Below are 27556 nucleotides of genomic sequence, written 5' to 3' on the forward strand. Positions count from 1 at the left end.
GGAAGGAAGGAAGGAAGGAATCGGCAGGGGGAATGGAGGTATGGAAAGGGGAGGAGAGAAACCGGAGGAAGGGGGAAAAACGAGGTGTGAGAGTTAGAGCGTGAAAGAGAGAGTGAGGGCTGCCATCGACATCATACTGTACACACACACACACACACGCACACACACACACACACACACACACGCACGCACACACACACACACACACACGCACGCACGCACACACACACACACACACACATGCACGCACACACACACACACACACGCACACACATGCACGCACACACACACGCACACGCACACACACACACACACGCACACACATGCACGCACACACACACGCACATGCATGCACACACGCACACACTCTCACACACAAACACACACATTCACACTCACACACTCACACACACATTCACACAGACACACACACATTCACACACATTCACACTCACACACACACACACACACACACACGCACACGCACATGCACACACACACACACACACACGCAGGCACACACACACACACATTCACACTCGCACACACATTTACACAAACACAAACACAGGCATACGCATGCACGCACGCACACACGCTCTCACACACATAGGCTTGCACACCTTCACCTTCCCCTCTGACAGGCACTGGTTATGAGGACGCCATAGCAACGATGTCAATCAATAGCAGTGTTTTTGTGCCACAGTTCATGTAAAGTGTGTAGTGAGCTGCTTAACAGCTGATCACTTCTGACCTCTGACCCTATGACACTCCCTGGCCCTGTGTGCGGCAGCCCTGAGGTGCGTAATCTGTAGAACATCTCAGACGGGGTGACACACGAAAGGCCACGGAGGACAGACTCACTTTGGTTTCTCCAGGGGGTCGGGCTCGTTGCGCCCCAGGCCCACGGGGTTCTTCTCCGCCTCCTCCACTGTCATCAGGTGTAGCTCCGCCTCTACTTTGCCCTGTGGAGACGGCGAAGTCATGTGACCACCGCACATCATGGACCCCAGAACATCCACAGTTCACCAGACACTAATCATCTGCACACCTCAAACCTGGCTGTCACTTGTTCTAAGACTCAAAGACAGCTGAGTTGGTAGGTTTTACTTAAACTTAATCTTCAATTCAAAGAAGCCAATACAGACATTTATCAAGTTTCAAGTTAATTATTTTTGCAAAAATAATTTAAATTTACTTAAAGAATATAAGGCTGTAGTGTTACGTCCCACGAGAGAAAGAATTTGGAATATCCAAAATCAAAGACTGATCCCTGCCCAGACCATGTAGTGGTTTTGTAATATTAATGTACTGTAAGTAATGTAGTGGTTGCTATGCAATGCAGTGAATGTAATTGTAGTGGTTTTAATGTAATGTAGTGGTTGCTATGTAATGCAGTGAATGTAATTGTAGTGGTTTTAATGTAATGTAGTGGTTGCTATGTAATGCAGTGAATGTAATTGTAGTGGTTTTAATGTAATGTAGTGGTTGTGTAATTGTAGCGGATATAACGGGGTGGTTGTAATATAATTTCAGTGGATGCAATGTAATGTAATTGTAATTGTAGCAGTTGTACTGTAATTCTAGTGGAGGTAATCCAGTGGATGTAATGTAATTGTAGCGGTTGTACTGTAATTCTAGTGGAGGTAATCCAGTGGATGTAATGTAATTGTAGCGGTTGTACTGTAATTCTAGTGGAGGTAATCCAGTGGATGTAATTTACCGTGAGCTCCAGCTCGTCGTTCTCGTCCCGTGCCACAAACGGCCACCAGCCCTTGACCCTCTTCTGTTTGAAGATGGAGACGGTGGGCAGGTCCTGCTCGTTGAGCACCATGTCGATGGAGCACTGCTTCGCCGTCTTCGCCCCGCGAGGGAACCGATTCAGGTCCAGCTCGATCGCGCCTGCGCAAAAAAACGAACCCGGCCACCCCCGCCCCCCCGTCAGGACCAAAAGCAGGCTTCAGACAAGACAACGACTGCATATCTCTCATCTCAATGTCAGAGACACGGGCCACTTGATTTAAAAAACTTCACAAACTGCTTTCAACTCAATGCCTGCAGATTACTGTTAAGACTGTTTAAGAGGAGACAAATCACAATATTTTTGTTCGCTCAAGGGGACATGAGTCTTTGGTCTTAATCTGAAGAACCATATACGTATCTGCTATGCTGAAACCTAGACTACAAGGGACATTTAATGAAAGAAGAAAACTCTTTTGTGTTGACAAGGAGGGGGGGGGTCTCTCACCCAGGAAGTCGTCGGCTGAGAAGTGGTCAGCGTCCCACACTTGCATGGTGAGGCGGGCGGGGATCTTGTATTCGGTCTCATCCCAGGAGAACATGGACTCCTTCTTGGAGATGACGATCTTCTCCTCGGCCAGCAGGTAGTCGAAGGGGAAGACGAAACGCCAGTTGAAGTTCCCCTCCCCCGTGAGCGAGTGGTAGTGCACGTCTGTGTCCTGCTTGTCCTCCTGCTGACCCTTCAGCCAACTGGGGGACACCGGCAAGACAGCCAATCACAAACCTCTCCTTCAAGGGAAAGGGCTTCTCATTGGTTTACCAAAGAACCTTTAGAACACATCTTTCTAATGTTTGCCGTGATTGGCTGAAGACAAAATAGCGAATGCTGATTAGCTGAAATTATGTGTGTTCCCGGGCCTTGAAATTATTCTTGTTTTTTGTTGTTGTTGTGAGGCCCTAAATCACCACTGTATCACCAGAATTTTAGGACAATTTAATTAAACCTTTATGGTGTTTTCTCATAATTTTAGGCATGTTCATTTGATACTTCCTCAGCAAACCAATGATTTCAAAACCAAAACCTTGCTTTGATTTTGATTATTTGAAATGATGGACAAAACACAACACTTAGAATTTCATGCATCACTGGCTCATTGACTCAATTTCTTCAATTTCAAAATGTATTTATGCATAATTCAATTGTCTGTTGATGGAGTCACATTTCAAAATCAAAACACATATTTTACATGACCCTCTATCACCAAATCAGTCTTCATCAAAATGTAAAGTTTGGTGAAATAATATGGAATATCAGCAATAACATCTTAGCTGGGGAAAGTTAAATAGGCAAAATAAGTTAACATATTTTTGTAGTCCTGATGGGAAGTGCAAAGACGACAACTCCCATTAACACCTAATATTCTGCACACAAAGTTGCCTCTATTAAAAAACAGAAGTTGTCCCAATACATAACCTTACATGGCCATAAATCAACAGGAATTCAAATACCAAAACATATATTTACATAATGTATATATTTCTTTTGCATAGCTGATTAGGTGGCAAAGAGTCACACATATAAAATGTCATGCTTATAAACAAGTTATAATTATCGAATGCTGGAGTTAACGATACAATTTCCACGAAAAAAAGAAAGAAAATATATAAATAAATAACTTGCACATAGAAATGTAATGTTATTTTATCTATCAGTGCAAATGCAAGTTATTAACTAAATGGCGTGATTCTGTGTCCATTCCAAGCTGCAAGTCCCACGGGAAGGAAAGCACTCCCAGTCAGTGCAAACTGGTCTGAAATGCGAAGGCTTCTTTCATTGACCGGGATGAGCGAGACTCTCCTCGATGAACCGCGATGAATCGGAAATTGCATTTTCAGCACTTACAGGAAAGCTGCTAGTCTTTTGGCAAGTCCAGATACCAGGAAATTGAAATATAATGCTGCCTAAATTATGTTTTACAAATCTACTAATTTATCCCTGTGCCTTTGTCTCGAAGTGAGAAAAGAATACACACAGTAAGCATGAATTCTATCCACATACTTGCTGGACTTCCATTTATTTATTTTTTCAAACAAATAAATATGGATGAATAAGAATGTTGTTTTTTTGTTGTTTTTTTTAAAATCACATTTTCAAAGTTAATTTTCAATAATTTTGAAATTTGACAAATTGACATTTGCATTTGTAAAAATGAGAGACTAAGGTCCGATATTGAGTCTATGAATCCAGTCCAGTGTTAGCTGGGTAAAGGGAGCTGTTAAGAGCTGAAATGCATTTTGGTGCAGGTGAAGCAATGGAGGACTGGGTGGTGAAGGAGGTGCCCATTTGTGCTGAAGGTTTGGGTCGGCGGGCCAGGCCAGTCCACAGACGTGTCCCACAGAACAACAGCTTAGCAAGGTCATTGTGAGACAACCATTTCATTGGGGGTATATCGTGTTCCAGTATTAGCAGAAAGGTTATGTGAAATGTAAAAATGATAGCAATGTAGAAATTATATTGCTAGCATTTTTTAATGTCAGGTATCTCTGAATAGGTGCAGTTATACATAAGCCTTCAAGGGTACAATAGCAGCAATGACAATGCTAGCTTATTTTCTGCTTTGTGGAAGACACGTAAATAAAGTTAAATAATATTTATTTATTTTCTTGGGAATGTCTCATTGAAACAGCAGCCTCAAGATTTTTAAATACATACACTAAGCTATAGGTGTAAGTGCATTGAGTGTACAGTAAGTGTAAGCTTGTAAATTGAGTGTAAATTTCGGTGTACATGTAAATGTGTCAGGAGGGGCCTGTGATTAAAGCCAATTTTTTTGGTTGCTTTAACTGCTGATTTACCAAAGTATTTACACAGTTTGTTCATATTGTCAGTCCAAATATGGCATGCAAACATTCATCAATGCTTTCATGCAGGCTTTTACCGCCTAAAATCCAAAGTTTCTGAGTTTTTTAAACCCGTTCCCACCCCCAGGAAGCAATGGAATGACTACGGGGCAATAAGGCCATACCAATTAAACCAACATCCAATCAAACCAATTAACCAATCATTGTACATCAAAATCTATGCAAGCAGAGAGCGTCTATAGAGTTGGGCAGGTTGGGCAGGGCAGTATTCTGAATAAAAGAAAATGTCATATTTTCTGTTGAAAGCTGAATATAATGTGTGTCCTCTCTGATTGGTTGAGCTGGGTTCCATCACCTAGCCAACTGTAAACAGTTATTCTACTCCAACTTGTTCAGCAGGATTAGATATGTAGGATAGAAAGCGTTAGGTTTAGAAACAACCCAAATCACAGTCGAGTGACAGACTGCGTATTCAGAAACTGCTGAATCTCCCGTGATTTTCATGCACAACAGTCTCAGGAGTTTGCAGAGAATGGTTACGAAAAACAAAAAAACATCCAGTGAGCAGCAGTTCTGGAGGCAGAAACAGGCTGTTAATGAGAGAGGTCGGAGGAGAAGGGCCAGACTGGTCGAAGCTGACAGGAAGATGACAGCTGCGCAAATAACCACACGTTACAACAGCGGTATGCAGAAGAGCATCTCAGAACACACAACACGCCATAACTCTAAGCGGATAGGCTACAGCAGCAGAAGACCAAACTAGGTAAAACAAAATAGTTGTAATAAATACCGAATAAAGTGCTCACTGAGTGTATGTACCATGGTGAAGTGGCTAGAGTGGTATTTCTTGAGTTTAAGTGGTATGACCTTGAATGCATTTCCTGTGCAGGGGGAGGGGGGGGGGGGGGGGGGGGGGGCGTACAGGAATAATAAAATAGGGTTTGGATGTTGGTGTCATCACCAGAACCCAGTGAGAAGCTCCACCAATCACAACATACATTAGTAACAACAGAATGAACAACAATGACTGTGATTGGTGGATACTTACTCCCAAGGTTCCAAGGTCCTTGCAGGAGAAGATGGCAACAGAACTATGTTACCCCTAGTTTATTATCCCAAGTGGTGGGGGATGTTAGGAGTGGGGGGCGTTAGGGGTGAATGGGGGTGGGGGTTTGGATGTGTTCGAGCCGTGCAAATGGAGTCATCATTACCCCCTGACATAGATGTCAGACATCTTCTCTCCTGTCATGAAAGCATCATCTTCAAGAACTACTTCATCAGTGTTCCAAATTATAACACGGAGCTCATAACTAGACAAGAGCACATCGACGGCACAGGGAGGAGGAACGGGAACAAGAACACACACACACACACGCACACGCACACACACACACACACACACACAGAAAAAAGGAAACAAAAACAAACAAAAAAAACACAATGATTAACACCGAAAACACACACACACGCGCGTACGCATGTACTTCCCTCGCGAGTAGGACGCTCGCGAGTGAAAGCGCACACGCGCCCGTTACCTACCCCCGAACAAAAATGTCACTGGACTTTTCCCCAGTAAAGTAATCATCGTCCTCCAGAATGACTTCGTCAGTATTCCAAATTATCACCCTGAGCTCATATCTGGTAGGAAGAAGGGGGAGGGGAGGGGGGGACATATGGTCAACCACAGAAAAGTGGGGGAAAAATGGGAAATTTAAAACCCTCCTGTTACTACGAATGGCCGTTGGTAACACTCGATGAACTGTTCGTCATAAGTGCTACACAGCGCCTCCGTATCCTACCCAGCCTCACGGCAGATACGAACCTCTGAGCACGTATACACAGTACAGAAGCGCAATTCCTGATAGGTACACTTTGCTGCAGTTTCAAACTCAAATGGCCACTGGGGGGCGCTAAAGGAACGTTTAGACCTTAAATCACCGGAGAACAGGCACGTAAACTCAGGGGTTTAAACTCCGCTGGTTTAAAGTACTGGTTCAATCTGGTGGTTAGCGTCTCCCGTTTGCGATCGGCATTCGAAAAACCACATTTATACAATACTATATTGGACTGCTAGCTGGAAATACAACGAACAATATTAAATTGAAACGAATTAAATTGAAAGCAATCTTCATTTATATATTTAAAATGAATTAATTCTTCATTAATCATAAATTCTGTTAAATTCACACATGAGACTAGCCTCCCCAAAGACCATTACACTGTAGTTAATAAACAAAGGGATGTTTCTTCTCTTGTAAGATGCACCAGCGAGAGCAAACTAAAGTTGACTCTTAAAATGTGCAACAGCAACATTACATGACCTTTCCACCAATATCATAGGCAATATCATGGAATAAGAAATTACATTCAATTTTGTGTAGAACAACAGACAAAAATACATTGCTGACAAGTCTTTGACAGTTCTTCCAATGTAATCATTATATGAGATAAGCTGAGAATGTTCTTTCCTTCAACACATAATATTTTATTTCTGCCATGTGAGTTGTGTTTCACAGACATTTTTGATGAATTTGTGAAACTACTGATCCCACTGTAGCCCTACTTTATAAAAATGCAAAATGCAGTGAAATACTATTATATACATAAATGTGTGGACATGATTAAATATACTTCACAGCAATGTGTTTTCAAAAAATGTATTTCGATATCTGAAACAAGCAACAATTTCTTTGCTTGATATGTGACTGTGAGACTGTGTGACTGTCTGCCAAATGATGTGATAGATTGTATATTTTATGGGAGTACATTGCAGTGTATTCTCTCTCCATGAGGATGGACCACCCCCTTTTCTCCACTGTGGGATAGTTTTGGGGTATTTCGGGTGCCGGACCGACCTCTTTGGTTTCCTGGGGGAGACATCGATGGCAGGGCCAGGGGCTGGCATGTCCATAGGAAACATGTCCACCCACATCTCAATTCTGCCCTGCAGAGAGAGAGAGAGAGGGGGAGAGAGACAGAGGGAGAGAGGGAGAGAGAAAGAGGGGGAGGGAGAGAGACAGAGAGATGGAGAGGGGGAGGGAGAGAGAGAGGGACAATGAGAGAGGGAGAGAAAGAGAGGGGGTGAGAGAGAGAGAGGGGGGGGAGGGGGAGAGAGAAAGAGAGAGAGAGTGGGAGGGGGAGAGAGAGCAAGAAAGAGAGAGGGAGAGGGGGAGGGAGAGAGAGAGACAATGAGAGAGGGAGAGAAAGAGAGGGGGTGAGAGAGAGAGAGAGGGGGGGAGGGGGAGAGAGAAAGAGAGAGAGGGGGAAGGGGGGAGAGAGAGAGAGTGGGAGGGGGAGAGAGAGCAAGAAAGAGAGAGAGAGAGAGGGGGGAGAGAGAGAGAGAAGATAATGAGAAAATAAAACAAAAAGGTAACAAAGTTACAAAGTTAAGTGAGAACCAGCGGGTCTGTAGGTCCATAACGTGTTGAAACATTGTGTGCAGCAGTTCCCTGCGTGGCCAGCAGAGGGTGGCGGCGGGCTACCTGCTCGATGCCGGGCTTGTCCGGGTTGAGGAGAGGCCGGGTCTCCACGTGCTCTGGGATGAGCCTGCAGCCCACGCGGGGGATCTCCTCCCAGTGCTTCAGCACCGCCAGGGCCAAGTGCTCGTCTGTCTGCTTCTTCAGCCCTGCGCCGCACACACGCACACACACACACGCACACGCATGTTGTCATGGAGACAGTCAGGAACACGTGCCCGGCACGGGGGGAACGCTGTCCAGCTGCTAATGGGTACCTTGCACTTTGGGGTCATTCTATGTTACATTACATGTAATTTGGCTGAATCTTTTATCCAAAGCGACTTACAGTTGATTAGACTAAGCAGGAGACAATCCCCCCTGGAGCAATGCAGGGTTAAGGGCCTTGCTCAAGGGCCCAACGGCTGTGCGGATCTAATTGTGGCTACACTGGGGATCGAACCACCAACCTTGCGGGTCCCTGTCATGTGCCTTAACTGCTACGCTACAGGCCGCTCTGTGTGGTCCTATGTGGTCACACTATGTTGTACGTCGCTCTGGATAAGAGCGTCTGCCAAACGGCCTTAATGTAATGTACTGTAATCATGTGAAAGTGGAAGATCAGGCCAGCTCCGTCCCCAACGCACCGTTCTCGTCCTCGATCTCGGTGGGCCCCAGGAAGATGCGGTTGGCCACTTTCACGCGGCCCCCGGGCCCGTACTGGGGCCCCTCCAGCTTGCCCTCCTTGCACAGCTTGGCCAGGATCTGCGTGGGCTTCATGGGGTCCCGCCACTGGTTGTAACCGTGGCTACAGGACAAGGCACACAACAACAACAACAACTCGTGTTCCATTAGCTGTTTTAGCCTGGTGGATGCGATGCTACGTTAACAGCTGCGAGACTGATGACTCTGTACCATCTTTGCTCTTTGACTAACCCTTTGTGTAACAACTCTTCTCATATTGGCTGGCTCTAAGAGTGCCAGCTAGATGCCTGAATATATTATTTTTAAATGCATGCCCTGCTGAAAGAAACAGCTCAAGCTAGGTTTTCGAAAAAGAGACGATAGTTCATTGACTAGCTCAGACCAGCTCATACCCAGCTACCAGCTCAGACCAGCTCATACCCAGCTACCAGCTCAGACCAGCTCATACCCAGCTACCAGCTCAGACCAGCTCATACCCAGCTACCAGCTCAGACCAGCTCATACCCAGCTACCAGCTCAGACCAGCTCATGCCCAGCTACCAGCTCAGACCAGCTCATACCCAGCTACCAGCTCAGACCAGCTCATACCCAGCTACCAGCTCAGACCAGCTCATACCCAGCTACCAGCTCAGACCAGCTCATACCCAGCTACCAGCTCAGACCAGCTCATACCCAGCTACCAGCTCAGACCAGCTCATACCCAGCTGCCAGCTCAGACCAGCTCATACCCAGCTAGACCAGCTCAGACCAGCTCATACCCAGCTACCAGCTCAGACCAGCTCATACCCAGGTAGACCAGCTTATGACCTCAATTCTCGAGCTGGTCAAGCTGGATATTACAGCTGGGCGTATGTATTAGTGTCTATTTGGCCTTTGCACAGAGTGCCTCACCAGGTCATTCGCAAACACGATCGTGTGCTTATAACAAGGGCAACAGAACTTATAACAAGGGCAACAGAACACAAACAAACACGACGGGAGGCGAGTGCAAAGCTGAACAAACTCAGCCGCTGCACGCGCAAATGAGCTGAGACACTAAGTGCACAAAACACCCCCGCTACTTATCAATACTGCATTGAAATGGAGGCGGCTGAAATTAAAGAACGATGGAAATGAAGAAGCGAAAGGACTAGGTTTTCAGCCTGTTCTTATCTCATTCACACAGCGATGCGTTCATTATTAACGCGCCGTGTTATCGGACTGAAGTCGGCCGGGCTGAGCGTGTGCTCTCTGTGGGCTGGCGTGTGATTGGCTCTCACACAGAGTAGTGGGAGGAGATTCCGCAGGTGGCCCTGTGCTTGCTGTAGTAGCGGTTCTCCAGGTCGATCTTGGACTCGCCGATGAGGTCATCGGTGCCCACCAGGTCCCAGTCGTACACAGACACCGTCAACATGGACTCCATGGGGAAGGTGGCCTCGATGTCAAAGGACCTCGAACACAGAGAGGGGGAGGAGGAAGAGAGGGTCAATGAAGGCCGTACACGTTTCGGCTAAATTATTTTACAATATCTATCTCGCTAGCAGATGTACTTTTGCAGAGCGACTCACAATTTCTCACACCCATCCTACAGTTTGTCACCCCATCGTACTATGTATGTCACCCTCCTCTGATTCATCAAAAATCGCTTCAAGATCCAGGAATGGAAATTAATGTTTCTAGAAAATCTCAATGCTTCCTGCAATAATAAGTATTTTATAAACAAATAAATATTTATACCAATTTATATCTGAAAGTGTTCGAGGGACATGCCAGATTCGCTCCTATAAAAATAATTTTATATGAGTACTTTGGGAGTAATCTGGCAAAATTAACATCCTGTTTGTTTCCACATTAGAATCTCCTGTGTGTGTGTGCGGCAATCCTCAATACAAACACTATTATAGGTGCTGTGGAAAAGAGCATCGCACTGCATGGTAAATGATCCGTAGCGCAGAAAGCCTTAGCCCGCAGAAAAGCAGAGCACAGGACGGCCCTATCTCCAGGGTACTAACGATGGCCAAGACCTTCCTGTGGAGCAGATGGCCATTTTTTCTCTACTCAGTGACAAATGTGACCTGCTCTGCCTTCTTTCGAGCAAAAAACAAAGGTGTTAATTGGGAAATATCTCGGCAATATCATGAGACTTCTCTACAAAGTATCAGAATGTACAACGTGAAGCTAAATAAGTGGAATTGGGTGAGATCTACAAGAAAAGTGTAAAAAAAAAAATGTAACATGATGCGTAGATTCAAATGATACATCACTAACTGAGAAAAGATAATTCACACTTCCTCAAACACCCAGATGTGTTTTTCAGTGACTATTAGGAGCTGTTGGAGGAAGTGGTCCCTGGGCAGTTATGTCTGAAAGTGTATTATCTCTGTGGGGTAGCTGATGAGCACTTGGTACTCGATTGAGTTTCCTCCTGGCTGTGAGTATTACTGCATTAACCCCATCTAAAATTACTGCATGTGACATCAACGTTCACACTTCCACATAGCCGTTCCGATTTCATTCGATGTGCACAATGTCGCTTTGATACCATAATTATTCGCTGGCACTTTTCATGAGAACACGTTCTTCTTTGCCTTTCTTAATGACCCTGCAGTTTGAATTGGCTCTCGTCACACACAGCAGGCAAAACGAGAAAAAAGTTACATTATTCCTCCACGTCTCGCACATAAACATCAGCAATTATTAGTAAAGCACAATAACACGCTGCAGGATAATGCACTTATTGGCGAGTTATTTCATTTTGAGGTAACCCCAATGCGTCAGCGTTCCCATGGATACAGCAACGGGTGTGTGTGAGTGTGAGTGTGAGTACTGTACTACTGTACTCAACCTTTCCAGAACTTTCCTTGGTGAGGCTTTATTTTACAGCCCGTTAATTACATTGTGTTTACTGGGTAAATACCAGGTACTTACTAGGTACAGTACCTATTTTGATTCCAGAGGTAAGTACTATGAAACAGGCTGCAAAACATACTCACAGAGTACTTACACGTGCTACTTGTAGCATAGTAATTACCACTGAAATCAAAGTAGTTATCTAATAATTACACAAGTGGCTGTGTACTTATCCAGTGAGTACTATGCAATTAACGGGCTGTGAAATAAAGCGCTACCCTCTCCTTTACGTAACAGCAGATATTACCACACACACTGTTGCTGAGATGACGGTGTAACAGCCAATCAGCTCAGACCTAGGGGGCGTGGTTAACCAGATCGGACGCGTTCCATAGACTCACTTCCCGAAGACGGGATTGAGCTGTTTGGAGATGTAGTTTTCCTTGTCTTTGATCTCGGATTTTCCCAGTTTGATGCAGATGTAAGGATCGGCCTTCCCGTTGATGTCAGCAGGGTGCAGATCCGTCGCCTGGTGAGAGAGAGAGGGATATATGGATCTGTGTGTGTGTGTGTGAGTGTGTCTGTGTGTGTATGTGTGTGTCTGTGTGTGCAAGTATATGTCTGTGTATGAGTGTGTGTCTGTGTGTGTACATGTCTGTATATGTGTCTTGTGTGTGTCTGAGTGTGTGTGTGTGTGTGTGTGTGTGTATGTGTATATGTGTGTGTGTGTGTGTGTGTGTACATGTCTGTATATGTGTCTTGTGTGTGTCTGAGTGTGTGTGTGTGTGTGTGTGTGTGTATGTGTATATGTGTATGTGTATGTGTGTGTGTGTGTGTGTGTGTGTGTGTGTGTGTCTGAGTGTGTGTGTGTGTGAGTGTGTGTGTCTGAGTGTGTGTGTGTGTGTGTGAGTGTGTATGTGTATATGTGTCAGTGTCTGAGTGTGTGTGTGTGTGTGTGTGTGTGTGTGTCTGAGTGTGTGTGTGTGTGTGTGAGTGTGTATGTGTATATGTGTCTGTGTGTGTGTGTGTATGTGTGTATGAGTGCGAGTGTGTGTGTGTGTGTGTATGTGTATATGTGTGTGTGTGTGTGTGTATGTGTATATGTGTCTGTGTGTGTGTGAGTGTGTGTGTGTGTGTGTGTGAGTGTGTTCACGCTGGGGCCAGTTATGAGATTCAGACACAGACTCCAGCGCAGCGGAACCGGGGCCGGCGGGGGGGCGGAGCGGCACGTACCCTGACCACGTACACGCGCACCAGGACGTTGATGGGGTCGTTGTGCGGAATGCTCTGGAACATGCCCATGTTGGGGTCGAATCCCGCCTCCCGGGACACCTCCTCGGAGAGCGGGAGCTTGTACATGCACAGGGATCCCTGCGGAGCGGGAGACCCGGAGTCCGACCGGGGGGAACCGTCAGAACCACGTCCATGCCCAGAAACACGGGAGGTACTGTCAGAACTACATCCACGCTCAGAAATACAGGGGTATCATCAGAACCACATCCACGCTCAGAAACACGGGAGGTACTGTCAGAACTACATCCACACCCAGAAACATGGGGGTATCATCAGAACTACATCCACGCTCAGAAACACACGTTCTACAGGCTCCTCTGTGCCTCAGGAGAGCAGCCGTCTTCATTGCTCTCCCTGGACATAATTAATATCTTCTGAACTGCCCCCCCTGCCCCCCCCCACCCTACCCACTGCACAGTGTCACCACCAAAACTACTATCTGGGTTTTTCCCAAAAGCAGTGATGGATTAGCTCTGCTGCAGCTTCTTACAATATCTGCTCACGATGTACGGAGGAGGAGCATGTTTTATTAACTTGGGACTTGTCCCAGAATATTCCGTCCAAGAAACATTTTGGTCTGCAGAAAATGGTATTGCTGTCATTTTTGAAAACAAAAAAACAAAAAAAACACAACCAAACCAAAAGGTCCCTCATGTAGAACAACATTTCCTCTTTATTTATGTATCGTTGACAATTCAGTTAACATTGTTGCAGGTTCAAAAACAAGCAATAGACACAATAGGTTTCTAGCCAGAGCCACACTGATTGGGAACACCAGCCCCTCTGCAAATAACTGTGCTACTATGAACACTGTCAGCTACCTGTTCACTTCAATAATGAGGCGTAGATAATGTGCTTCACGTCCGAGTATAATTATTATTTTAGCTCACAAAGGACTGACAATAATATCTAAGCAGATAATTCAATTCTGTCTGAGTGGTAGTGCACACAGTAAAGCTTGCGTTCAATAAGAGCAAACCCCATTAAGTGTTTTAGGAATTAAGCCCCGTCCACACCAAGAACTATAACTATAACTGTAACTATAACGATGTGGGTGTCCGCACTGATGAACGATCTTGTAAATCGTCTCTCGGCTACGTTACCTGCCATTTTAAATGTGACGCACTGTAAATTCGGATGGATTTAAATTGGCTGTCAAGTGTTTCCATCAGTCATGGAGCTAGAAAAGAAATGGCTGTGAAAGTGATCCCCGCCGATATCGCACATCACTCTCGTTACCGCTATAACTGCGGTGTGGGCTCCACCATCCACTTGCGCTTGAGTAAGAAATTATAGCTATAGTTATCGTTCTTGGTGGGGACAGGCCTTCAGGCTCCTGATTCTAAAACTCCTGTCCCAGACCCTGCCCCCCCTGCCCCCCCTGCCCCCCCCCGCTCGCGCACCTTGAACCTCCCCACGATGCGGTCGTCGTCCGCCACGGCCTGGTCGTCATCGTCGCCGGCCTTCCCCCGGAACAGACTGAACGTGTGGAGCCAGTCCTCAAAGCACCCAAAGTCCTGCTCCAGCTCTTTATGGTACACCTGTGGAGGGGGACAGGACCAGAACATGAACAAAGAGGGAATGGAGAGAGAGAGAGAGGGAGACAGGGAGGGGGAGAGAGGGAGAGAGGGGGGGAGGGAGAGAGAGAGAGGGAGAGAGAGGGGGAGGGAGGGGGAGAGAGAGAGGGAGAGGGGGAGAGGGGGAGAGAGAGAGAGAAGGAGAGAGAGAGAGGGAGGGGGAGGGGGAGAGAGCGGAGAGAGAGAGAGGGGGAGGGGGAGGGGGAGAGAGAGAGAAAGGGAGCGCAAAGAGATAGAATGATAGAGATAGAGGGAGAGAAAGAGAGAGAGAGCGAGAGAGAGACCCACCAGCAGCTCGTCCACTTTGGGCTTGTTTGGCTTCTTCTCTGAGCCGTCTCCGGCCTGACCCTTCTTCCTGTCCTTCAGACCCTTGGCTCTGTCACGTGACTTGTCCTTCCCCTTCGAGCCTTTCATGGGAGAGTCATCAGGTTTGATCTCTGAGAGGGGGGGGGGGGCGTGGAGGAGGGGGGGGGGGGGTAGGGGCACGGTTAGCAGGGCTGGACATGTGGCCGTCACCCTCGGAGTGGCAGGCCGCTTTGGCATGGCCAGGGCGTGAACCCCCCAGCGAGCTGCTACAAACTGATGCCAGCATCAAGGTCCGTTACTTTAGCTGTGATTTTGGGAAGGCGGACCTCCCTGGTGGGCGGACAGGTGAGTGTGGGGGGAGGGGTTACCTGCGCTCTCCGCCGCGATCTCCAGGTCCTCCTTCTCCTCCGCTTCCAGCTGGGCTGCTTCCTGTGCCCGCAGCAGCTTGGGAAACAACACACGGACACGTTCAGAACCGTCTCGGTCCGGTCCAACTGCCGGAACAATACAGCCGTGGCCTGGGTCCAATTCACGTTTGATTTAATGGGAAAAAGAGGGTTACAACTAACTTCACAACTTTCACTTTGGGGGAGACACTTTTGGCTCATTTTTTCTATTTCCCAGTCCCATTAGCCAAACCTAACATATAATTAACACCCCTTTGATAAGAAATTAATGCAACCCAGATGCCAATTAAAAGTTTGGCAGTTATATAATTTAGGCACACAGCTTTGATGTAGAAACACTGCCAGTTCGATTTCAGTGAGAGGAAATTGCATATAATACTACACAGTTTATTATAGCACTTTGAACACAGCAAATCAGTGTTTACACATTTACAGAGATCATAAAACAACAAAAAAGCAAAATTGCAAGATAGAGGACAGTTGGTAGCCCTGGTAACTTGTTCGAAATTACAAGCAATCAGCAGTTTCAAAACATAGCTTGAGCTGTTTTTTCAGCAGGGGGGACTATAAAACCAGAGATATAGCAAATACATTATTAAGCATGAACTAACATATTTAAACATGAATATTTATACAATCGCAAACCATAGGATGCATTTGCAGTTTGTTAAATAAATAGTAAATACATTTACTGACCAATATGAATTGCCTATAACTAATGTAGCTGTTAAGATATGAATACATTACCAGAGCTGTACAGATAAAATTCTCAGTAGTAGCTAGTTAACGACTACATTAGTTTGTGCCAATTCATAGAACCACATTGTGAAGTGTGAGTGAAACAGTGAAACTGTGATAGGACAAAATGGCGGATTGTCTACTGCCCTCACCTCCATGAGGGTCTCGATGGAGGCGAAGTACTTGGACCACCAGTCCAGCATGCTCTCGTCCTGCTCTTCCTCCTCCGGCTCCTCCCCCTTCTTCTTCTTCTTCTTCTTCTTTTTCTCTTTCTCGTCTTCGTTCTGCAGCGGGGAAGAGAAATGGCCACCGTCTGCGTCACCGTCATTCGCTCTCAAGCTGCGCGAAACGGATTTAAATCCTACGACTAAATCCTTTCTCTTCCTCGGATTTACGATCTAAAACACCCGCAAAACTTTCGCAAAGAGCAACGCCACAGATTACTAACTTTGTCCCCAAAGACCTATTCCGCCTCCCCATCCGCCTCCTGTGGTCAGCTCTCTGACTTAACATTTAGCAACGTGAACAATAATAATAATGCAAAGAAATACGTCATGTGACCTGGGAAATCGTTTTACAAACAGCCCAGAAATATAGCAGTTAGACTTTTACCAAAATTGGAATTGTTTCACAAATCCAAAGCTCCAGGGTGATATGAAAAGCTCAGAAAACACAGAGAAATACGCATGTGGGCCTACAAGTAAACAATGCGCGGTACCTACACGGCTTATGCTTTTTGCTTGCGCTTTCAACGTTGTATCAGCAATGCGAATGAGCAAATAAGAGTAATGTGCCGTGCGTATTCAGAAAAACGTTTGATTTAGGTTTGAGTGAGAAAGACTCTTGTCCACTAAGCTTCCACTTACTTACCATATCAACCTTAACGACGGCATCACAGGTCTGGGAAGGAGGGTCACACAAAACAAAAAAAGAATTAAACACCAAATTAAAGAAAACAGAAACAACTACAAGAACAACACATGCAGACAACACACACGACTACTGCGCAAGACAACAAAATTCTACGAAGTAACCCACCGGTTTTACTCTCCGATACTCAAATCGAGCTCACAGAAAGACTTGTACAGGAAGACTCAAAACCACACAAGGTGGTTTAAGGGGGTACTACTGGAATGATTTATGATATGTATGATATTTATGGAACATGTTACAAAACTGTTGAAGAGGAAACTACAAATGACCGCAGACGGACTCGCTGACCAGGAATGGGTTCAAAATTCAAAGAGACAAAGAGATGCTGCCTTTTAGACAAACCAGTGACATCATCCAGTGACATCATCCAGCGACATCATTCAGTGACATCATCCAGGGACATCATCCCGTGACAAAATCCAGCAATGACATCATCAGACGCTGCCAGCTAGCACTGAAGCAGTAGCGTAGCTGTACTAAAACATCACACACATACACACACATCATAAATCATAACAATGTGTGGATTCTTGACACAGGCTTACAGCGTCCAGCTTGACGACGGTCTCCATCTTCCTGACGGGGGCCTCCGGCTCCATGGTAACCACTATGTCCCCTGTGGGGGGAGAGAGGGGGCGAGAGTGGGACGTCCCGTTGGCAAACGCCATGCAGCTGTTCATCAGCCGGGCTAGGGGGGGGGGGGGCGCGCGGCACGGATCCGGGACGGGCGGACAGAACAGGCCAGCAGAGGGAGGGAAGGAGAGGGAGGAGAAGACAGAGAGAGGAGAGGCAGTGAGAAACGGATGAAGCAGGAGGAGATTTAGGCAAACAGTCAGCGCAGGAGAAAGATGGGAGGCGACGTTAGCTAAGGCCGTAAGAGCGGCTGTCTGGCGGTTGTTGCTGGTTTGATCCCCCACCCTGGAAACAAGCGGCCTGTAGCGTAGTGGTTAAGGTGCATGACTGAGACCCGCAAGGTTCAGTGGTTCGATCCCCAGTGTAGCCACAATAAGATCCGCACAGCCGTTGGGCCCTTGAGCAAGGCCCTTAACCCTGCATTGCTCCAGGGGAGGATTGTCTCCTGTTTAGTCTAATCAACTGTACGTCACTCTGGATAAGAGAGTCTGCCAATTGCCATTAATGTGACATATTGGGTGTGTTGAAGTGCCCCTAAGCAAGACTCCTAACCTCCAATTATTTCCAAAGAGCTGGTTGGCACCTTGCATGGCAGCCTTTCACCATTGGTGTGAGTGTGTGTGACTGAATGGGTGAATGGTTTTGTGTAGCCCTATTTGCTGGAAAAAAACCCAATATATAAATGCAGTCCATTTGCCATTTGAACTATAAAGCCACTAGAGAATAAATATACAGTATTGTTTTTAAAACCAATATTCTTCTGACTTTAGTCACCCACCGGTCACCAGTTTACCACCTGTGAGAAACACCCCATTATTGCTCCTGTTTTCCCCTGTGGAGCTCTGCAGCCTGCAGGGTTATGAAGTGGAGAACTTCAGAGCTTCATAACCCAGGGACTGCATTTCCTAGCCCCAAAAATGGCAAAGTGACAAAGTAGAGCCATCAATGCAGCCCTGCTCATTTTAGAGCCAGAAAACAGACCCTGTGGGGCAACCAGGCTTTTAAACCCTTTAAAGGACCCGATTCGACTCAACAATCATCTCGGCTGCGCTGAGTTATCTCCCGGACTGCGGTCGATTGGGCGGGTGATTAACACAGGGCAGAGAGATTTGGTGAGGGGTCGGGGGCTTAATCCTGGAACGGGGCTTATGAATCCCGGCTTTCAGCCTCATTCCTTCGGAGAGACAGACGCAGAAATCCAGAGAGAACATAATGAGGTTTCACTGCCTGAGGGCAGATTTGAGGAGACAGTTTGACCTGCCTAAGTGTGGGGAGAGACGTTGGGGAGAGACGTCGGGGCGGGATTTACCTGTGGAGGCCCAGTTGTTGGCGGTCTTGTCGGGCGGGCTGTAGATGAACTTGCGGAGGGTGGTGACGGCGTGGGACCCCACCAGCGTGTATCGGCCGAACGCTCGGCAGTCCACCACGCGGATGTTGAGCGGAGGATGCAGGAGCTCGTTTTCCGGGAGGTCCTGTAGGGGGCGCCACGTAGAGAGTGAACACACGCATCTCTTTAATTCTGCTCAAGTTCACTTGCAACACAAAATTATAGTAATATGTTATTTGGCTCATGCTTTTATCCAAATGTGTGACAGTTGATTAGACTAAGCAGGGGACAATCCCACCCCGGAGCAATGTGGGGTTAAGGGCCTTGCTCGAGGGCCCAACGGCTGTGCGGATTTTACCATGGCTGCACAACCTTCCGGGTCTGGGTCAAGCACCTTAGACACGAGGCTCCAGGCTGGCCATGCAAATTCACTTGCAATACATCCCCAATGGTAACACAAGGAAAGATAAATTCATTGGATCACAAATAGGGTACAAGTCTGTTAGACTGAGGGATGCTGGGAAGGATGGCTGCTGGATATTGCAGGAAACAAGAGTAATGTTATGTTGAACGTGTCATAAAAGGACTGTTAAATAACTATTGCCTGGTGATGCAGACAGTTATGAGAGACTAAACCCGCCCGTTCCACTGGGGGCACTCACCACCTCAAACCACTTGACCAGCGTGCTGAAATTGGGGTTCTTCTTGTAGTTCTGGATGAGCGCGGACTGGACCCCCTTCCCTGCACACTCGATGTCCACCCGTGGGCGGTCCACCTGGGCCAGGTTAACCCGCTTCAGGTCCCGGAGACCCCAGAACAACACCTGGATCACAGGTGAGATCCAGAGGATCAGTCGAGGACAGAGAGGAGAGGTCTGTTGGCCGTGTATGAGTGTATGTATGTGTGTGTGTGTGCGTGTGTGAGAGAGAAAGTGTGTGTGTGAGTGTGCGTTAGTGAGAGAGAGAGAGAGTGTGTGAGTGTGTGTGTTTCTCAGAGAGAGAGTATGTGTGTGAGTGTGTGTATGAGTGTGTGTGTGTGAGTTTGTGTGTGTGTGTGAGTTTGTGTGTCTGTATGAGTGAGTGTGTGTATGAGCGTGTGTGAGTGTGTGTGTGTGTGTGTGTGTGTGTGTGTATATGCGTGTGTGTATTAGTGCGTGTGTATGAGTGCGTGTGTGTGAATGTGTGTGTGTGTGTGCGTGCACACAGAGAGGAATCTTACCTCTATCCGGTATCGGCTCAGCACAGGTCGAATTCCCAGGGGAACCGGTAGGATGGGTCCTCGGTCCAGATCAGTGGGCCCGTCGATCGGGGGCAGGTCCGCTTTACCGGCGAGGCCGACCTGGAAACGGCACTTTTCAGTCCCCTTTTCCCAAAAACCCGCCTTCCCCTTACTCTCTCCCCAGTGCAAGCTGGATGCAGGCATGCCACTGTAGCTTGTGCTGGGAACCAGACAGGTCAGACTGCTTTAAATACCGGGGGATGTTCAGGAGGGAGGGGATTCAGGAGCTACAGGACGGTAGGCTGTCAATCGAGGTGTCAAGGCTTGTCATGAACCAATCAGAAGATTTGGTTTTCTGCAGCAGCAGTGAAGACTGCAGGATGACTGGACACTGCTTTGTGATGACGGCTTCCGCCATTTTGTGGGTTCCTGGAGCCCTCTCACTCTCTTCGGTGTTTTTAACGGCGGTCTGAATATACATCCGCCAAGTCAGCCGTGCGGATGAGTTAACGGGAGGGAGGGTTAATGCATGATGGAAGGAAGGAAAGGAAGAATGAAAGAAGGAAAGGGACAAATAAAGGAGAAGAGAAGTGGAAAAGGCACCTTGATCTGGGGCACTGCAAAGTCATTGACTGCCAGCAAAGCCCTCCGAATCTCCTCCTCATTGTAAGGAATCTGGCCAACGAGGTGAGAGAACAGAGAGAGAGACAGAGAGAGGACAGAGAGAGGGAGAGAGAGAGAGAGGACAGAGAGAGGAAGAGAGAGAGGACAGAGAGAAGACAGAGAGACAGACAGATACAGAGAAAGACAGAGACAAAGTGGACAGAAAGAGAGACAGACATAGAGAGACAGAGAGACAGAGAGAGAGAGAGAGACCGAGTAAGAGAACAGCAAGAGAGATTGGCAGACAGACATGGAGAGACAGAGAGAGGCAGACAGACATGGAGAGACAGAGAGAGGCAGACAGACATGGAGAGACAGAGATGCCGAGAGAGAGAGGGTGAGAGAGGACAGATAGAATCATGGGAGCTTGGGGTAGAGCTGATATTTACAAAACCCCGCACCACCTCCACAAACCCCACACTGCACTGCAATGAAGAGGACCGGAATGAGCAGCTACTGCAGGAGAGAACACACTGTAAATCTGCACAGGATGGTTCAGCTGTTTCACTGTAGCCTCTTCAACTCCATTCAGATCATGTGATCATCAGATCATGTGCCTCCGTAACTCCCTCAGAAGAATAATAAGAATCATAAAAGAGCTCTTTCCAAATGCAAAAAAAACCTTAAGAAAATATTCTGTTTCCTGGGAGACTACCGTGTTTGTGTGTACATGCATGTGCCCCTCTGCATGTGTGTGATTATCTGTGTGTGTGTGTCACAACACATCAAACCTCTTAGTGGATAGGCCACAGTAGCAGAAGACCAATAAGTCGAAAAAATAAGTCTTATAAATACCTAATAACGTGCTCACTAGTGTATGTGCGTGTACAGTGTAAAAATAATTTGTCTATGCGTGCGTGAGCGAGTGTCTGGGTGTATTTTCCTATGCAACACACAGCACTACATGTCCCATGATCCTCTGCGTGTCCCATGATGCCCTGCGGCTCACCTGCAGCAGTTCGAGGGTATTTTCCTATGCAACACACAGCACTACATGTCCCATGATCCTCTGCGCGTCCCATGATGCCCTGCGGCTCACCTGCAGCAGTTCGAAGGCCGCCAGCAGGTCCCCGGCCGTGCAGTTCCCGCGGTAGATCTGGTAGTACTCCAGCTGCGGGGGGAAGCGGGGGGGCCCGTAGTGCTCGTCCGACATCTTGGTGATGGGCTTGGCGAAGGTCCTCCCAATGTACTCCGCCTTGCCCTAAAAACCACAGAAGAAGAGCTCCAGTTCTCAGTCAGCCAGTCAGTCGGAGTGAAATGGTGAGAAAGTTAAAGAAGGTTTGACACATTTCAGACCAACAAACCAATAAAAACACACACACAAACAACAGGAGGAAGGGAGAAGTATTTGGTGAGGAGTACGGTGTGCGCTGTGGTGGTCAGCTGAAAGACTGCTGACAGTGTGTACTGTGCCTTAGTCTTAAATATGGCAGTGGCGTTAATGAAATTGAAGGGATGTTGAAATGAGAATTGAGCCGTGCAGTTAGAGGTGACGATGTCATTACTTTTTTAGATATGGTTGAGCTGCCCACTCCCTTTGTAATATGTGTTAAGATTGTTCCAAAATACAGATTACTGAGCATCAGAAAGGCTTTGCGTGAAATGAACATAAAACCCTAGCACAACCTGTTTGTTGTTTTATAATAATACTATTATAATAATTCTAATAATACATGGTCTTCATTGAAGAATGGACAAATGTGCATGCATCATAAAGTAGATAAATCTATAAAGGCTGTACATGGGAGGCCCGGAAATTAAAAATCAGGTTTTTATACAGTCATATAATGTATAACATATAATCTGTTGAAATGTAATCTAAAATGAAGCTAAAAACAGAAGCTCTGTGATGGTTCACACAAACGCTCACGAGCTTCTGGAGCAGTGCGTCTGACGATCTAGCAGTCATGCACCTTGGCATCTACCAACCACATCAACCAACCACATCAACCCAACACCAAGCAACTGAGGGAATGCAAGTGGGATATGCTGGGAATTGGAGAGAAGCTAGTCTTCCCCTGAGTCACTGGTTTGAACCAAACGGCCAAAACCGGTCGTGCTGAGAGAGGGTGCTCACAATGCCACTGCGGTTGGCTCCAGAATAGGTCGTCCATGTTTTCAATGTACAGTCAATGAGACAATTGTGGTCAACATACACAAGGTATTAACAGAATAAAGACTTGCCAGTAAATTTGAGCTCAGCGGTTTCAAAATGTTTCACAAGCCCACGGATAGGCCTGTAGCGTAGTGGTTAAGTTACATGACTGGGACCCACAAGGTTGGTGGTTCGATCCCCGGTGTAGCCACAATAAGATCCGCACAGCCGTTGAGCCCTTGAGCAAGGCCCTTAACCCTGCATTGCTCCAGGGGAGGATTATCTCCTGCTTAGTCTAATCAACTGTATGTCGCTCTGGATAAGAGCGTCTGCCAAATGCCATTAATGTAATGTAATGTAATTGATAGTCGGAGGGTGACATAACAGGCACTTGGTCCATATTTTCTCTATACTCTGTGATTCGAACCCTTTCTGGTGCAAGACCAGAACTGTTCTGAACAGAGCACCCTACTGCCGAGGCAACAATCGCAACTGCCAATCAAACGGGACGGAACACCGACTTAGAACATTTGAAAAAAGTAAGCCACCACATACACAGCAATCACTCCTAAGTGCCGTCCGTAATTGGTTTGCTAACGTCACGTCACATCGTCGCGAATCCCAGCCGGCCGCATTAGTCCGATTACGCCGCTCTTAGGAGCTGAAGCTAGGAACTCCCGACTCCCCCTCTTGCCTCGGCTCGGGGGGGGGGGGGGGGGGGGGGGGGGGCGAACGAGGAGGACCTGTCAATCACGGGCTCATCGCCCACGGCGACAGGAGCGCTGGGTAATGAAGCTTCACCCGTGCGGGGGGACTTGGGTTTTCCACGGAATCTCCGACATTAGGGAACTCAATTGCTTCGCTCTGCATCACACTGACGGTGAAGTAATTTCTATTTTTTTTTAAGCCACTAATGAGGCTGTTTTGCTGGATTAACGAGGTTTGGGAGTTGGCCGTTGGCGCAAACTGACTCAAGTGATTGGCAGGTGGGCGACAAACCAATCAGAGCTCATTAAACATGAATGCTAGTGTTGTAGAAAAATGTTGGTAAAAACGAGAGCATTAAATCTTTGCCTGTGACCATTAATAACTGGAGAATTGTGCCCAATTTAGCTGATTGATTTACTGACAACTGTTCACTTTTCTGGTGGCAGAACATAAGTTGTATATATGCAAAAAGTTTTATATACACACCGCATCCACAATTAATTCTTATACCCAAGTTTGTGTTTACAGAACCGGGGAATTGTGGGATAGGTTTAGAAAATGGCGGCCAGCATTGTTAATGTGAGTGAGCCCTTTCCAGAATAATCCAGCGCTTGTATGCCTCAGAACTGCATGACACACTCAACACACACACAGCGTGCAGGAGAACAGGGTAGGCTACAGCTAGCGTTCACAATCCACACTCTACTTAGCCCATCGACATCCACATTTAGGGAGAGTTCAAACAGGAACAGATTCACAGATCAGGCAAATGCGATACATTTACACAAATTGTGACACGGTTCATGGTTTTCATTATAGAGTTCACACAGTTTGCATTGTCTGTGGTTCGTGAAATGAACACCTCAATAAGAGATAGGTCACCTGTCTCTTAATTGGTTGCTTTGTAACCCTTCAAGATGTAGTATAGCATCCCTTCACTTGATTAAAATACGCAGTAATGATTTCCAATTTGTCACTGGATTACATAATGAAACAGTTTTATAACCAAATTGAACTAATGAATGCATTCACGATCTCCTCATTTTAAAAAAGAACTTTGAAAATATCTGCAAACATCTACTCTCTTGACAATTTAGAATGATTAAACGAAACATGAAAAGCTTCTCCATAAAAAAAAAAACGTAACAGGCAATTTGCGACTTCCCCTTTGAGAATGCATTGAGAATGCAAACGTATTAAAACAACTTAATGAGCCCGGAGAAAACAGATCAGTGAAAATGGGTGTTCAACATTTTCAAGCTATCGCACCAAATTGCTGGTCGTTGAGATATCGGGTTTTCACACTGGGGGGGTCTGTCTAATGGGGTTAAAGTAATGCTTAGAAAATCTGCAGCAGCATCTGAAATGAGTGGGACCTCTAGCTTTTCTTGCTGATGGAAGTCGATATACAGTCATGCATACACATATGTATGTACATACTGTATGTATCTGTAGAAAGTCTGTATATTGTATATATTTTAGCCTGAGGCATCAAATAAATATAATTATGCATGTATCAATATTATTTACCTGTCCAATAATATGAATAGTGTATATGTATGTATAGTCAAGAGGAAATGCATTCTGCATGATTATTATTATCATTATGTATATATTATTTATATTGTATTATGTTAATAAGATGTAATAACATGGTTATTACCACTGGTAATAAGAATAACAACATTAATAAAGATACTACTACTACCAGGATGAAGAGGATTAAGGGTGGAGTAGGAGGGGAAAAATAATGTTGCATTTATTTGACAATAAAAGCATTTATAGTAGCATTTATAGCGTCTGTGGAGACGTATGCCCGTGTTTATGTTCTGGCCCCCTGTTCAGGAGCAGATCGTGGGAGTAAGGGTTGAGGGAGGAAGGCTGCTCACCACAGTGTCCTGGTCGTAGATCTCCACCACGATGATGGGGGGGTCGTCCCGAAGCTCGCCGGCCTCGCCGTAGAGCTCCACGTTATCGAACACCAGGAGCTGGTCCCAGGTGGGGCACAGGGTCTCGTTCAGCACCTGGGGAGTAGAGACAGACACCCCCCGAAGGTGGGGGAGGTGGGGGGTACAGACAGACAAACCCGGGGCGGGGGAGGGTGTGGGGTAGTGACAGACACACCCCGAAAAAGGGTAGAGAAAGAAAGGAGGGGGGAAATACAACACAATCAAACATCAAGCAAAATGAAAGGAATACCCTTTCAGGTTAGGGTCAGGGGTCAGGGTTCGGGAGAGGGGGAGTGTAGGTGGTTACTAGTCATACCTCTGTGACCTGGCTGTGAGTGGAGCTTGTTAGTCAGGGTTAGGGGTCAGGGGTCGGGGGTCAGGGGTCGGGAGGAGTGGGGGGGGTGTAGGTGGTTGCGAGTCATACCTCTGTGACCTGGCTGTGGCTGGAGCTTGTGAGCGAGTGTTAGGGTCAGGTGTGAGCGAGTGTTAGGGTCAGGGGTCAGGGGTCGGGGGTCGGGAGGGGGGGTGTAGGTGGTTACGAGTCGTACCTCTGTGACCTGGCTGTGGGTGGAGAAGAAGACGCGGGCGAAGGGGTCTGAGAGGCCGCTGCTGTCGGCCGCGAACAGGCTGCGCGCCTGGTACATATGCGCCCGGAGCTGGAACACCTGCTTCACTACAGGTGCAGGAGACATGGCACACGTTACAGATGTAACATGACGTTACTGATCTCAGTGTCCCTGCAATATGATGCTCTTGCACCTCTGGATCTCCTTGCGATTTAGTGAGAAGAGGAGAAACCAATACTACAATCACCCAGTTAATTAGCTGATTATTTTATCCAAAGTGACCCACAGTTGATTAGACTAAGCAGGGGACAACCCCCTACCCCCCAGGAGCAATGTGGGGTTTAGGGTCCAACAGCTGTGCAGACGTTACTGTAGCTACAGCTGGGCTTCAACCACCAACCTGGCAGGTCTAGTACCTTAACCGTGATGCTACAGGCCGTCACCAGAAGGAGCCGGCTGAAACCGGCAGGAAGCGGTTGAAACGGAGAATGGAGGCTCCACTCACTGTTGTAGACGAGGCTGATGGGGGGCACGGACTGCAGGCCGGGGCCTTTGGTGGCCTTCACCTCCTCGAAGCCGTTGGGAAGGCCGCTCAGGAAGTCCTTGCGTTGCTTGTTGAGCCCGAGCCACAGGTACATCTCCATCTTGGCCTGCACCGTCCAGCCCGCCGGCCCGAAGCCTTTCTTCCCGGGGAGCTGCCGAAAAAAACACCCCAAACTGGTAAAAATACATTTACATATGATGCTTCTCATTCACCCATTCACTCACACACCAACAGCGTTAGGCTGCCATGCAAGGTACCAATCAGCTTGTCGGGAGCAATTAGGGGTTAGGTGTCTTGCTCAGGGACGCTTCAATACACCCAGGGTGGGGATCGAACCTTCTGACTGCCAGAGGACTGCTCTTACCTCCCGAGCTAATGTGGGGAGCAAACCGCGGTGTGGCCAAAATGAAATACCAAACACACGGAGACAATCACCGCACAGTTTGTCTGGCTGTTAAATGTGTCACGTTGAGGTTAATCATTTTCAGGTCACCGTGGGCTGCAAGTTTTCAAAATCCGGTCACGGTGCTCCTGGTTTTCAACTCAATTCAATTCAGTTTTATTTGTATAGCGCTTTTGAACAGAAGACTGTCACAAAGACACTTTACAGAGCGACGGAAAGACAAACACCAGACCTCAACCTCCAGAATAGCAAGTGAAGTAAAAAAATAAACTCTGACAGTGGTGAGAAATGTCAGGAGTAGCCTGGCTATAGTGGAGGCCTATCTTCTGCTGGCCAGTGAGATGCAATGGTAGATAGCTTTGACTGGCTTCTCAATGTCGCGACAAACATCAGGGTTTTGGTTCTGAGAAGGTCTCCCGACTCCACAATGCAGTCATATTATCACATCCCTAGAAATAAATATTATCATGCATGATAATATTTGGCCCATATAACAGTAGAGGAAGAAATATGTTGCTATAAAAATAATATTTGTTAGATTTAAAAAAATAAACTGACGATCTACTACTTCCCTGAATGTGGGAGCTCACTTGCAGTTTGTCA

At 46.9% G+C, this 27556-nt stretch overlaps 1 protein-coding gene across 1 annotated transcript in view; it reads right to left on the minus strand.

The window, feature by feature from the left end:
• otofa (otoferlin a) overlaps nt 1-27556 on the minus strand; it is a 103398-nt gene that overhangs the window by 3106 nt on the left and 72736 nt on the right. The window contains exons 23-45 of the mRNA XM_061242002.1: nt 26512-26701; nt 25989-26113; nt 25381-25515; nt 21728-21889; nt 20026-20145; nt 19469-19630; nt 18789-18951; nt 17392-17534; nt 16784-16813; nt 16066-16197; nt 15137-15212; nt 14751-14899; nt 14289-14426; nt 12826-12963; nt 11994-12121; nt 10023-10193; nt 8706-8866; nt 8086-8228; nt 7459-7547; nt 6143-6241; nt 2250-2491; nt 1725-1903; nt 866-966 (exon numbers count right to left, since the gene is read on the minus strand). Coding sequence (XP_061097986.1) covers nt 866-966; nt 1725-1903; nt 2250-2491; nt 6143-6241; nt 7459-7547; nt 8086-8228; nt 8706-8866; nt 10023-10193; nt 11994-12121; nt 12826-12963; nt 14289-14426; nt 14751-14899; nt 15137-15212; nt 16066-16197; nt 16784-16813; nt 17392-17534; nt 18789-18951; nt 19469-19630; nt 20026-20145; nt 21728-21889; nt 25381-25515; nt 25989-26113; nt 26512-26701 — 3176 coding nt within the window. The remainder of the gene's footprint in view (nt 1-865; nt 967-1724; nt 1904-2249; nt 2492-6142; nt 6242-7458; nt 7548-8085; nt 8229-8705; nt 8867-10022; nt 10194-11993; nt 12122-12825; nt 12964-14288; nt 14427-14750; nt 14900-15136; nt 15213-16065; nt 16198-16783; nt 16814-17391; nt 17535-18788; nt 18952-19468; nt 19631-20025; nt 20146-21727; nt 21890-25380; nt 25516-25988; nt 26114-26511; nt 26702-27556) is intronic.

This window comes from Conger conger, chromosome 5, assembly GCF_963514075.1.
Source record: "Conger conger chromosome 5, fConCon1.1, whole genome shotgun sequence".
In the NCBI taxonomy this organism is placed as follows: domain Eukaryota; kingdom Metazoa; phylum Chordata; class Actinopteri; order Anguilliformes; family Congridae; genus Conger; species Conger conger.